Source organism: Crotalus tigris, unplaced genomic scaffold (assembly GCF_016545835.1).
Source record: "Crotalus tigris isolate CLP2741 ecotype Arizona unplaced genomic scaffold, ASM1654583v1 scf7180000024437.13266115, whole genome shotgun sequence".
NCBI lineage: Eukaryota > Metazoa > Chordata > Lepidosauria > Squamata > Viperidae > Crotalus > Crotalus tigris.
This window is the reverse complement of record NW_024100606.1, coordinates 3,640,599-3,655,257: the sequence shown is the minus strand read 5'-3', so window position 1 is coordinate 3,655,257 and position 14,659 is coordinate 3,640,599. Positions and strand designations below refer to the sequence as shown.

The window sequence follows — 14,659 nt, the reverse complement described above, 5'->3', positions numbered from 1 at the left end:
ATTACAATGCTCTTGAATCATTTTGATTATAAGGAGGGGGGGGGAGTTAGTGCTGGTGACTAGTTCTCTTCCTTTCAGGTTATTCTGATGGTAGATTCAGTCATATACTCTCTTCTTAGGGCTGTGGATCCGGAATGGAACTGGACTCATCCGGAAGGAGGGGAATCAGCTTTACTGGACATTTGTGTCTCCACAGTTGGGCTACTGGGCAGCTGCTTTGCTGTCTCCTGTATCAGGTAAAATTGCCATAATCAAAGTCTCTGAGAAGTAAATTGAGGTTTTTTGCATATCTGGTATCATGATATGAGTAAAATTAACATGTTGGCCACTGGACTAATTATCAGTTAGGAGAATGGCCCTTTGCACAGTTTCCATAGTGGTCCTTTGTAAGACTGAAAATGTCTCTGCCTTAACTAATGGAGGGATAATTTGATCTCTGAAAAGTAAATCTATCTGAGATTTCTGGATTTCTGTAACTTTATTCTATTTTCTTCAGTAAATCTTGCTAAACTGAGAGAGAATCTTGCTTCCTGTTGCAGTAGACTGCCAAGAGCTTGATACTGATGGGAATTGTTTTGGGGTGTGGCATTTTTTGGACTATAATTTCTAGAAGAACTCTCAGTTTGAGTGGAATGTTTTCCTTCTAACTTTGGGACACATGCCCTGTCTGGTTCATATTGCATGTAATATCATGACACATGTGCAAAAGGGGTGGGGGCTTAGCACACAGCACTGTTTATTATTCCCCCTCCCCATCTTTTCTACAGACAAATTTGCCATGGGAAATCTTATTCTCTAAATCTTTTGGTGCTTTGGCTTTTTAAATTGTTATTTATGTTATTTTGATTAAACTGCATTTTTTTTAAAAAAAACCTGAATGCTATTGTAAGCCATCCAGAGAATGTAATTTAAAGGACTTTATATAGATTCTCATAATAGATAGCAAATACCATTTGCAAGTCATAAAGCTGTTTCTTTGCAGGGCTGGCAACTTCAACAACAGGAATTAAAGATATTGCCACCTACCATACTATCTTTCTACTTACTATCTTGGGTGCCCTGGCATTGCTGGTCCTCATTTTGCTCTGCCTGCTTATCTACTATTGCAGGTAAGTGCCACACTTTCTCTTGTCTCTTCTTCTGCCTCACCGCTTGTTTCTAACTCGAGCCCATTTCTAAAACCATTTTTCATAGTCCTACTAAGCACCAGTACTTTAATAAAGGCTTAATTATTGCACATTATTTTATTTCATTTGGATATTGCTATATTTACTTTATTTGCATTATTGCAATAATTGATCTTGAGTCCATGAGATTATGTGCATCTCCTGTTTCCACCTAAACTCAGCAATTACAACTGCCCACCATCAATAAAATCAGCATTATAGAATGTTTACTTCAGGGAGTTTCATACAGGGCATTTTGAAAACCAACACACCCCTGCATGCAATCAGTTGTGGCAGAGTGTAGGCATGGCAGCTCAGCTGAGGGTTGCAGGATTCCAATTCTTTGGAATTTGACAGCTGTTCCAAACACTTTGATACTGGTCACTGGACAATGTCAGGCATTTCTTTGTGGCTGATTAGTCATGGATCAGCCACTTTCCTGTCCTCATCTCCAAGGCCCATTTTTTTCTATCTCGGCCTTTCTTCCCATATTTTAGTTAAGTTAAATGGTTTCAAACTTTTTCAGGCCATAGAACTTGTGGGCTAAAATTTCAGTGTACCAGTCTTTTCTTTTTCACTATATAAAGAAAAAAATCTATGGACAATTCTGAAGAATTGGAATTAAGGCATGGGCAGATGGCTGAGTGCTTTCAATTTTGTCCCCTCAGAGATAATTTTATTTTTTCCTTAATCCCTGGGAAGGAAGGTCCTCCTCAGTCGCACAGAACTATTCAATTCCTTATGGAACTTTAGGGTTCCAAAGCCAGATTTATCCACTGATCTCCTTAGAGAGCCCACAAGTGTCACAAATAGAGGGCCTGATATATTTCTATGCAGTTCAGGTAAATTAGATCTGAAAATTGACCTGGAGTTGGAAATGAATACTTTGTCAACCCCAAGCATTCTCTGGATACATTTAAATTCTGTTACTCAGTATGCTGAATTTAAATTATAGAATTCCCTGATACCCCAAGAGAGCCAGTTTGGTGTAATGGTTAAGACATCAAGCAAAAACCAGGAGACTATGAGTTCTAATCCTGGCTTAGGTACAAACCCAGCTAACTGACGTTATGCACTTTCTCTCAGACGTAGGAAGGAAGCAATGACAATCCAGTTCTGAAACAGTTTGCCAAAAAAACCCTGCTGGGTTTGTTCAGGCAATGTCCAAGAATTTGATATGATTGAATGGAGCAAAAAAAATGTCCCAAAAGAAAGGAAGCAGATGGAGATGGGAATTCAAGAGGAGAAAGAAAACGATTTAAAGACCTGGACTACTACTAAAAAAGCAAATCCTCAGTTCACAAGAATGAAAGAGCCATTATTTTCTTTGGAATAGAGCCATTTTAATCTTCGTTTCCGCAAATAGAAACATTTTGGCAGTGAATTATACATTTGCTACTGATAACTTTGTCACCCTTTCTTTGTTCTCTCTCTCTGCCCCTAAGTTGATACTTGGTTTGGATGCATGAGAGAGATCTCAGGTATATTCTACACTTGTTCAAACCTTAGAAGAAAGTTCCCTAACTACTTCATTGTCATTAGTTCCAAATGAGAAACAGTGATTACTTTTCCTGGGCAATTGATTTTTTTTTTTTTGTCCAATGCATTCAAGTGCATTCAAATAAATGCATTCCAATGTATTTATTTTAGGAGCAAAAATAAGTCTTCACTTGTAATAGTTAAATATATTTCACTTGGGAGGAGAATCATAGTTTGATAGGATCCCAGAATTGCCAGTTGCTTATTTTTAAAAGATGTTTTACTATATTTTATTAATACTTTTATTTATTCATATCTGCCTGTCTTCTATTTTGGGTATTGCTTATTCTGGAGGAAACGATTCATCAGGTGGAAATGTTCTTTCCTATTGTGATGGTATGTGAAAAAGGCCTTGAGAAATAGGACGAACAGATGCTGCCTACGGAATTGTCAATAAAACATAGACCGTAGATTCATAATGGGCAGAGAAAGAAGCTCAGACCTGACCCTCTCTAATTTCTCTGGCCAGCTCCCATAGGAATTCAGGAGCATTTGTTGAGCTGTCATCAGTTATGCTGCCAAAGGTTGAAATGAATTCTGCCCCAGCTGTTAGTTGAATCACAGCATTCTGCAAATTGGTCATCTGTGCATCCACTGCTGCTGGTCTTACAACAACATAGCAGCCAGAGGCTCAACAAACAGCAGATTTCCTTGAAGACTGGAGGCCATTTCTGAAATTCCTCTCTTTGGAAGGGAGTAGCAGACTTGCAGAGTGGTCAGCCTTCCCAGATAAACCAGAAAAGAAACACAAACAGATGAATTAATTATACTTCATTGTAAGGATATATCACAGATAATCCTTGACTTATAACCACAGTTGGGGTCAAAATTTCTGTTGCTAAATAATGCAGTCATAAAGTGAAACATCATGTGACTGCATTGCTTAGTGACAGCAATCTTGGCAGTTCCAATTGCAGTTATAACTTCAGGCATGCAAGTCATTACTCAGGAAGTGGAGGGAGTCCCAAATAAGCCCCAACAGTGCAGTGAAGAGCTGCTACACCTCAAAAAGTGCCAAGTGCTTGGGAAGTCCCAATGGTGTTAGCACAAAGCAGCTGCCCCAGGCTAGCCACTCTTGCTGCCCTGCACTCCACCACCTTTGCCATCTTCAATCTACTACTAACAAGTTTGCGCAGTCTGGCCCTTTGCAAGGCAGCGGCTGGCATTGCCAATCCTTCTTCCCAAGGCCATTTGCTCTGTTCTCCAAGTAGCATAAAGACTTGTCTAAATTTCATGTGGCCTTCTTGCAAGGTTTTTGGAAAACTGTAACTTGATCAATACTATACATGATCTCTGGAAAGCTTGGCATGAGCAGGAAGGCCATGGAGTGTAGGGGAACCAAAAGGACAGAGATAGGGGGAGATGGAAGAGAGGAACTGAAGTGTCCCTGCAGTCATAAGTGCGGGCATATTGCCAAGAGCCTGAATTTTGATCACATGACCAAACAGGCATTGCAATGGCCATAACTTTGAGGAACAATTATAAGTCCATTTTTTGCAGGACCATTGTGACTTTGAAAGGTCGCTGAATGAATGATTGTTGAATGACTTGTTACAGATGTCAAGGACTATCTGTAACAGAATTTTGCAAGTCTGAAAGTACAAATCTCCCACCGTCTCCCCTATAGCCTAAGAAGTTAGGGGATAATCCCTTCTGAACCTCTTTCTCCACCTATTATGCAGCTGTGGGCTATGCCTGCCTTCTCTTATCTGATTGTTCTCTAGGCAGAATCTTTTCATTCTGTTTCTGAAGATCTGTCTCACATACATTACATTCATCTTATTAAGTGACACCTTTCCAGAGGAATACCTCTGGACAACTTTTGTGCAGAGATATTCCAGTTGAAGTTAATAAGATGGGAATTTTCAGGCATCATAGAAGACCTTTTCTGTGCAGAGGATGCAGTATGTAAGAACTTGAACTATGATACTTTTCCAGTATTACAGATCTTTGTAACCATTTTCTTTCTTTACTTCTTCCTCTCTAGGAGACTATGTCTCAAGCCACGGCAACAACATAGAAAGCTTCAGCTTTCTGGGGCTCTGGATGCATCCAAGAAGGATCAAGCTACATCAATGTCACAAATTAATCTTATTTGCACTAGCCATATGGAGACAGCTTCATCCAATGGAGACATAGATGTGCATACACCCATCTTCAAATCAGCCTTCTCCTCCTCCAGGGAGTTTGAGAGCTCCCGTGAGGAATTCTTCAAGCAAGTGCCAAACCAGAAGATTCATCATGCCAGCAAGGCCTCCACAGTAGATACATTGAACCAGCGAGGTGGTGCCAAGGATGACTATCCCCGAATGGTGGAGGGCTATTCACTGAAGGCAGCTCGGTCCATGGATACCCCTGGCACACTAGAACCCCCTCTCTTGGACGATTACAAGCGCAACTATTCACATCAGCGTGTAGAAGACAAGAGCAATGAGACACTACGCAAACAAATACGGAATGATAGCAAGCCTTATTTGCAGGAGCCCCCATCACCACCACCTCTCCCAACTCCTTTTGACCATTATATGGCTCATAAAGCGGATGCCAAACCTCCTGATTTCATGATGTCGCAGTCTGTAGACCACCTGGCCCGTCCCACCTCTCTGAGTCAACCTGGACAGCTAATCTTCTGTGGTTCTATTGACCATATGAAGGATACAGTGTATCGAAATGTCATGCCAACTCTCGTAATTCCGGCTCACTATATGCGCCTGGGTCCAACAGAGCAAACTACTACGGGCTCTGAAAATCAACCAGATATGGACCCAACTGCCATGGGACTCCCTCATCAATTTGGTCCCCAGGAACAACAGAGGCAGCAGCAGCTCCTCCAACAGCAGCTGCAACATCCTCAGTTCCAACTACAGCAACATCAAGTGGAAGACCCGGAGGGGAAAGGTTGGGGACCCCACACACAATCTGTTAGTGGTTCAGTTACCATACCTGTGTTGCTGAATGAGTCCACTATGGCCCAACTGAATGGGGAGCTACAGGCACTAACTGAGAAGAAGTTGCTGGAACTGGGTGTAAAGCCACATCCACGAGCCTGGTTTGTATCTCTGGATGGACGTTCCTCTCAAGTCCGTCATTCTTACATTGATCTCCAGGGCCCTGAGAGGAATCGCAGCAATGATGCCAGTCTGGACTCAGGTGTGGATGTCAATGAAGCCAAGCCCACCAAACGCCTGAAGGAGGAGCGCATGGGTCCAACATACTCTAAACTGGTCTTTGCCGATGCTGACACAGAACAAAGCAGCAGCGAGAGTCGCACTGCCGTTTGTTCTCCTGAGGACAACTCACTCACCCCTCTGCTGGATGAAAACACTGACCACCGTGCTGCTACAATTCCACGACATGGGCGCAGCCGTGGCAACAGCTCTCGCAGCAGCAACAGCAATAGCGAACTGCGCCGTGACTCAATGACCAGCCCAGAGGATGACAGCAATGAACCTTCTGAAGGAACTGATGACCAGGGAGACAAAAAGAGTCCATGGCAGAAACGTGAGGAACGACCTCTCATGGTCTTCAATGTGAAGTAGTCAGCAGCAGAAAGACAGTTCACCCTCATTGCATACTTTCGGTGGGGGAGGATGAGGCACCAGAACCATGGAGATGAGTATTTGCCTTTTAGTCTGGTTTGGCTTCTTTTTCTCTCCATCTCATCAGATGCTCAGCTGAACTGAAGCCCTTATTTTTTGACAGAAGAGATGAACGAACAGAACAAGAAACAATGCAGCCAAGCTGCATTAATGTTTTTACCCTAGCCACTAAAGATGCTGTCTTGCTCAAGACAGGTTAAGAAGTGCCACAGCAAACTACCTAAGAAAATTTGGCCTCTTTCTGTTTCCACCAACCACTGTGAACCAAGCAATCTGGGGCACAGGAATTACAAAGATGTAATAACAGCGAAGGAAGTTTCATTGTTCTGTAACTCTTGTCAATTTGTGGAGAGGATACTGCTTGTCCTATGTGGGTTCCACTTCCTAAAATCCCTTATTTTCCACCCAGTTTGGTATAACCAGAACTAGTGCTGTCCCCTTGCCCTGACAGTTTGATAACAGAGGTTCATTGGAAAGGCATGACTCAATTCCACAACCCTCTTGCCTTCAGGGCTTTGTACAGTTCTTTTTTAAAATTAAGTCCTGTGGATTTTCCAAGCCAGAAGCTTGTAGGGGTGGGTGCCCAGGGCTGTAGGTTGATGTCCATCTGTGCCTATTCTTTTATGATCCAAAAACTTGGATTACAGTACAGGGCCCAGACAAGGGGGGTGGGTTTGGGGAAATTTGGGCATTAGTGTGGGTAATATACATATGTGTGTGCATGCGTGTACGTCAGTGGTGGATGGGAGTCTGAGCCATGTGTGTGTGGATAGATGTGTCTGACCTCGCTGCCAAATGAACTCCTTATTGGAGTATCTCTGTGCCCCCCCCCCCTTTTTTTTTTTTTCCTTGTGCCTGCAAGTCCTCTGTCTCTTCCAAGTGCCTTCTGGCCCCAATGTCTCCCTCCCTCCACCCAACCAGGCAGCTGTGAATGAAATCTTGATATCCACAGAGGCATACAGGCATACCATCTGTTCATAGCTCCTCAGATCTTCCTTTCTGAATAATCCCCTTTTTTCCTGCAGTGAATGCTTGGCAGAGGGATCAAGAAGGGGGATTGCTGAAGGAAAAAACAACTGGCACATCTCTGCTTGTAAACACAGGGGCCAACTTGCTAAGCCATCAGCACAGACTTAGGGAACTGAGCCAACCAGCAACACAGTTGTGAAGTTCCTAAAGAGCAGCAGGACCAGGTCTTGGTTTTACAAAAGTAACAATATGCATGATGAGCAATTCCAAGTAAGGTATTTGTGGAGATCTTGGAGCCCATTGTGGCACGTTATGATTTCATCTGAAGAAGGGGATGGGGAACTACTAGCCAGCCCCAACACTGAAGTTTTTGTCAATCAAATTGGAAGATAATAAATGGGGATGGGCATGTTGTAGCTGCAGATAAGAAGGTGGAACCTAAGAATCTTTTTAGCTTTTTGCTTTTGTGTTTAAGGATAGTTGGGCTTTCATCAATCAGTTAGGCTCACATCCTTTTGTAATAGCAGAAAGCAGCAAAGACTGAAATAATTTAGGGAAATATTTTATTTCAGACTCACCTTTATACCAAAACTTGAAGATCTTAAAATAGAGGTGGAAATTCTTTTTTCTTTTGAAGGCAACATTCTTCAGAGATAAACTGGGAGGCTACATGTTAGTGACAACTGGTTCAGAGCTGAAAGTGGGTAGGGTTTTCTCCCATTCTTTTCCTTTCAAACCCACACCCATCATCCCCAGCCTTGCAAACTGCTACGGACAGATCCCTCATTAGAGGTGTAAGTTGGTTACCTAGAGCACATCTTCCCCTACTGTTTTAGATACTTGATCTATTTGTCTGCATTTCCTAGTTTTCTTATTATTTTTTTTCTATTTCTGATTGAGTGTCATTTTTCTCATTCTGTTTGGAGATATTGTTTTTTCTGAAGGGCACTTTTTCTTTGCCAAGATCTGGATATTCTGACTTAAAAATAGGTCTTTAATCATTTCAACTTTAGTTGAGATTTTCAGAATAGAACATAACTTACACAGTGTGAGTGGAGCACTTACCATATGCTCAGAAACATTGGTTTTTATTTGCTTGCTCCGGGGTGAGCCTTATTAATGAAAAAATGGTTCTGGGGCTGAGCCCTATTTGTATAAAGACTATTTTTTCCATTATAACTCAAATTATTTTTTTTCAGTTTAGTAATTGCTTTGGGATGATTTCCTTTTAATTATTTGAGTAATTTCTATATTTTGCCTTCTTCCACAGCATTACATTGAATCATTTTTATGTTCATAGGATTTTTTTCTGAAAGAACATCATTAGAACCACTGATGTGACTAATGCAAGATGAATACTTGTCAAAATGCTTCAGAAATAATCAAATTATGTACATGAAGTCTTGGCTAAAAATTGCAGAAAATGTTCATGTCTGATTAATTTTGCACCCTATTCATTTGAGAACTATTAATATTCTGTAAATCATGTATAACCTTTTTCCAACTGTGGATGATACTGCAAGAGCTGGCTAACTATTCTCTCAACGCATTTTGTCTCTTTCCATGTTCCACTAATACCAAATGATAGATACTATCTGAGTAGTGTAAGATAATCCTGCATTTGTAACCTGACTGTCCAGCCAATCACTAACCTTTCCCAAGAAAACTGTGCCTAATGACTTTAAAGGTATCACATTGATGTGATCTGACAATTATTGCTCTCTACAAAGATAGTGGGATTTTAGTCAAACCTGAAGAAAATTTTTAAAAAGTCAATGAAGTATTAATCACTCTATCACCCCACACAATCAGAAACCCAGAACCAGAAACCTTTTCCAATCAGTGCACAATGCTGCTTTCTGTAATTTTATAGCTGAAGAAAAGCCTTGCATCCAGGGGCAAATAGCAAGGTATTCCCTCTGATATATGTGTATCTTTAACTATGTTAAATATGTTCTACTTTCTCCAGTAACATCAAACTGTCAGACAAGCTTTTGAGGTTTTTTTTTTTTTTAATGATCTGAAGAAAAAATAGTTGGACAAACTTGGCAAAACGGAGGACTCGGTGGCTACTGTTGATGAACCTTCCTATTTGTTCTTTAGAATGGTATTAATATATAAATCTTCTGAATTTATCACAGCAACATTGCACAGTGGTGATTTCCTCTCCCAAGAGAATTTATTTTCCTCCTGTTTTGGAGTCCCTCTGAAAATGGTAGGAGGATTACATTTTTCGAAACACAGATCTCACACAAGAGAGGGTTTATTGGTAGATTACTCATTTGTACTCATTTATCTCTTTTCAACTCTATAACTGTTTAACAATAACCTAAGACCTGGAATGCAAGTGCAAGAGACAGTATTAGGGGGGAACTTCATTTCTAAATTACAATTACTGTTAGGGAAAGTATTAATGTAACTACAGCTATCTTAGCAGTCTGGCCTCTTTGCCCTTCGCACACACATCAGAACTGAATAGACACAATATGCTAATCTTAACATTTATACATGGAAGCAGTGAAAATTATTCAGTGTGGAAAGGACATATGTTTGCCTGCGCAAGAAGCAGCAGCCTTCAAAGTGAACAATACAGTCTTAGTCACTGCTGTGTGGGTGGGAAGGAGAGAACTAAAGTTGGATTGCCTGTTCTAGACTCTATTCTAAATGTTTGAGCTGCTTAAAAATACAGCAGTTTCAAACATTCTATGGTGGTGCATAAAAGTTTGATGGGAGGAGGGAACAAGGAGCTGCATGAAATTTGGGAATAATGAGCAATGGGAATAAGGATAAAATATTTTTTAAGATCTTAGCTAGCCTATGTAGTCCTTGGATTGCAAAAAAATTCAGATAGTCTATAACTGAAATGAGATAAGAGAAAATCTTTTTAAATCTTGGCTATCATCTAGTATTTGACTGGATTTGTATAACTTAAAGCTTTAGCTATTATTTGATTCATAACAAGATGCAATTCTGTTCCAATCCACAGGTTTAATAGTGGCTGCTTTAAAATGTTAGAATGTGCAGCACATAGACAGTAGTCCTCGATATATGACAATTGAGCCCAAAATTTATGTTGCTAAGCAAGTTATTTGTTAAGTGAATTTTGCCCTATTTTAAGACATTTCTTGCCATAGTTTCTTGTCAGAAAGTTGCAAAAGGGAATCATGTGACCCTGGAATGCTGCAATCATAAATATGAGTCAGTTGCCAAAAGTCTAAATTTTGATCACTGACCTTTAGGATGTGGCAACGGTTGTAAGTGTGAAACATGATCATAACTCACTTTTTTTAATGCCATTGTAATTTTGAACAGTCACTAAATGAACTGTTGTGTACATTGTGGTTATCTTTATGGAATAAAACCACATTGCCATAAAAGCAATACTGGCACATAAGGCATCTAGTTGCATTATCACATTTTGATGCCATCAGTGTTTGAACTTCCCAAAGGCTTTTGATGTCAGTAATACAACAGGGCCAAAATTAACAGAAGTACCAGTGTGTAAATACTGAGGCTTACAGAAATACTGTATGAATTTAAAAATAATAAAAAGGATACACTCTCCTCCCCACATCCAGCATGACTGTAGATAAAAGAAACAGATTCCCTCAGTGGGACTTATGGTGATTTTAAGGCAGCTGTTTACACAGTTCTCAGACCTATATAGAACAGAATAGAAGAATGGATAAGGAATGGCTGCTGGCCTATAGGTAAATAAAATTAGAACGTATTTCAAGTTTCAATATTTCTTCTATGTGTTTTATCAGAAACAAGAGGTAATAGTTGCTATTTATAGAGAAACTTTTTAGAATGGCAATAACAGAAATAATTAGGTCTTTAAATAAAACCTGTCTATAAAAGTAGCTTCATACTATTGGGCTAGCTTATAAGTGAGTTGTCCATTCTTCTTTTAACATTCCAGTCTTTTTCCTTTTGTATTTGGTAATGATAAACCTACGAGTGATGGCTTTTAAAGTTTACTCAATATTGAAGCAGGAAAAGAAACACAAAGTAATGTGCTAATTATATGTCAATTATGCCCTGCAATGTGGAGAGATAAATGTGTTTTTCAGATCAGATATTCCAGTAATGCCAGGGTATTTTCTTGCCAGCCATACAAACATGGTTTCCCCAATGCCTTTTTAAAACATTGGGGGGGGGAGGAATTAGTCCATAGACCCAGATCTCCCATCCACATTATTAAAATTGGTTCCTCACTGTATGGTCCTGTGAGGAGGATGTTGTAAAAACAGTGTGGCAGCATTGTTCTCAAGTTGGAAATAGACTACATTATTTTGATGCTTGAAAATACTCCCCAGCCCTATTGTGCTCTCAATAAATGTAGGTAAGCATTTTAATAATTTGCATGACAAACTTGGAAAATGGAGACCAGCAAGTTCCTTTACTAGTTTATATGGTTAACTTTCTCCAACTTTTACAGATGTTTTACAAATGTGTTGAACTATTGGCTGAGGATGTGGAAACAGTGGCTCAATACATCCCAAAAGCAAGGTTAAGGATGATCATGATATTATATCACCTCACCAATGCAAAGTCTTCCTTTCATTTAAAGAAGAAAATCTTCCCTAATGCCTTCCCTATGGTTAATTTCCAGAAATAAAGGTATTCTTGGAAGGTATTGTTGAATATCATATTTGGAGGACATAAACGCCATTCTTAGTACAATTTATTATAACACACCTGTCAAAACAACCTTTTCAAAATTATCAGCAGAGGTAAAGTCATGTCATTTTAGTATAATAGCAAAAATAAACAATTTTATTCTATAGAAAAAGAATATCTTGTAATTTTACTCATGTATACTTCTGTCCTAGTACTCTGGCAACAATTTATATCTTATTAACGAGTTAAGGTTGCCTTCCCCTGACAAAGAAAGCCTTTGCTCTTCGTCAGCCAAGACGGATCCTCTCCTTCCATCCCCACCCCACCCCTTTTACTAGCACTGAATGTCTGCACGACTCGAGGGGGACCAGCCATAAATTCTATTGGCTCGTTTAAATCGGGAGTAGTTTCCAGGTTCTTTTTATCCTGTCCTCCACCTACCAGCCCTGCCCTCAGCTTCCCGAAGTTAAGCTTCCGGTCAAGCCAGAGACTGTAGCTGTGATAGATTCGTTTCTCTCACACATATACCCCCTCCCATGCACAATCCAAGATGCTAGTACCAAAACCCTTCCATGATAAGTCCATATATGTTATGCCATGCGCTAAATAAATCCATGACACTTCTTTGCTCATTTCTGAACATTTAAAGCAGGGGTCTTCAAACTTGGCCCTTTTATGACTTGTGGACTTCAACTCCCAGAATTCCTCAGCCAGCGAGCTGATTTAAAACAACTTTTTCATATGAGTTGACGCAAAGAATCGGTTTATACGTCGAGTTGGATTAGAGAGCAGGAGGGTATAAACTGAAGCTTTCACCCCGCCCAATAGGTCCCGATTACACAGCTATCGCGAGACTTTCGAACAGAGACTTGCAGCAGAGGACTAAATTACGATAGCTCTATATTATTAATTTATTACGAATAATGAAGGTGAAGATTTGTGTATTATAATCTGCACTGGCAAAACTATTTTCAGTTTTAAAATCTACACCAAAAATTACTAATATATTAACTACACTAGTTAATATTTCAACTCTTGAAATTATAATAGTACGATAACCATAAGTTGCCTTTACTAAGCATTCTCCTAGGTGTCCAGTACACATAAAATTTTCTGTTGTATTAATTGCATGTTAAGATCAAAGGAGCTATTTTAAAAGAATCTGCCACTGGTTTGCAAAACAGGATATTCAAGTTTATTATTTAAAAATGCCTGTTTTATGTATTGTTTTCCAATTTTAATAAATAAAATTTCAGAAGCAACAACTAAAGTCCAAATAACAAGAACTTGAAAAATAATTTTGAATCCACAAATCCGATTTTAAGTTGTGCAAAAAACTGCTTCAATAAAACTAAACTGGTTCAAGGTAAAAATATGAAAAGCCCAATTTATAACCTTCAAGGGTTTACCAGTATTCTTAAATCAGAATTCTCATGAATAATGGATATAAATTTTATAACACATTTTCCATGTGTATCTTGAAGTATATCAATACCTTTCAAAATTCAACAAAAATTCTAAAAAGATTGCACAGCACTGGATTTATAGACAAAAGGTGTTTGAAGTACATGGGACCATACAAATAAACACGTGTCTGCAATTCCTTAAGAACATTTTTTTCTGGGATTGCCTTCTGTTCTGGAAATCTTGAGAAAAGAGAACAGTATTTTAAAGGAGTTCAAGATAGGTGTTACCTATTCCAATAGAAGATATATGTAGCTCAGTGTTGAATCGGGGAGTCCTTGTTGAATTTTGAGCTTGGTTGTTTGCCCTGCAGACATTTCATTCCCAACTAGATAACATCACAAGTGAATACGGATGATGTTGCCTAGTTGAGTATTGAAAAGTCTACAAGCACACAATCAAGTTCAAAGACACCAAGAAAAACAGTGTTATGTGAGTTTATAAGCCTTCAAATCTGATGCACTATTCTCTTGCAGAACAGAATTTCCATGAAGTCACATAATAATTCAGATTGACAACTGAATTCTAAGGACAACTGAATTCTAAAAGTTTTTATTTTAAATTATTGTTACGGCTAATGAGTGTGAAAATGATATTAAATTATCTGCAACTACTGAATAATCAGATAAGATTAATTTGTCAGATTATAGAAGTAGGATTAAGAATAGAAATTCTGGTGTTATCAATGACCCATGAAACATTATTTGTACATAGCATCAGCTTTATTATTTTCAAATTCATTAATGGTACAAGCAAGCAATTCTAAAATCCAATTAAAAAGTAAAGGAGAAAAAGGCCATTTTTAATTGTACGACTACGTAGATTTTTAAAAAGGAAAACACATGCCACCGGTGATCATTTATACAACTTTGGGGGACCTCAATATAGCAAAATTTATTTTAGAAACAAAGTTTCTTAGTGTTCCAAGAAATAATAGCAAATGGATTTTTGCCTAATTTTATTTCATTTATGAATCTATCAATATGTTGATGCCACTGTGTTAAATATAATATTAGCTGAATGGATAAAAGGGGAAAAGCTTTCTGTAAAATATTTATATCCATACTTATCAAAGCACCAGATCTATGGCTAGTAAGTTTATCTGGTATGAAGCTATATAATAGGAACTGTTTTTACTGAGAAGCTAAACAACATGTTTTTATAGGTATCAATTGTTACTCCATCTAGGCCAAGGGTTTCCCCTAATTTTAAAAATTACAGCCACTTATTCCCAAAGAGAAAGATAAACTGGTCCTGTGGAAGACTCATAATATGCATTGAAATTTAAGTGGTTTAAAT

General features: G+C 38.9%; 1 protein-coding gene across 7 annotated transcripts in view; it reads left to right on the top strand.

Moving 5' to 3' along the window:
* Nucleotides 1-8,416, top strand: part of FAM171A2 (family with sequence similarity 171 member A2) — a 59,629-nt gene extending 51,213 nt beyond the window's left edge. For 6 of the 7 annotated variants that reach the window (XM_039331544.1, XM_039331542.1, XM_039331541.1 and 3 more), the window contains 3 exons: nucleotides 120-236; nucleotides 983-1,109; nucleotides 4,693-8,416. In XM_039331544.1, coding sequence (XP_039187478.1) covers nucleotides 120-236; nucleotides 983-1,109; nucleotides 4,693-6,244 — 1,796 coding nt within the window. In that variant the 3' untranslated portion in view covers nucleotides 6,245-8,416. The remainder of the gene's footprint in view (nucleotides 1-119; nucleotides 237-982; nucleotides 1,110-4,692) is intronic. The other variant, XR_005555192.1, reaches the window with a different exon arrangement.
* Nucleotides 8,417-14,659: the final 6,243 nt, after the last annotated feature.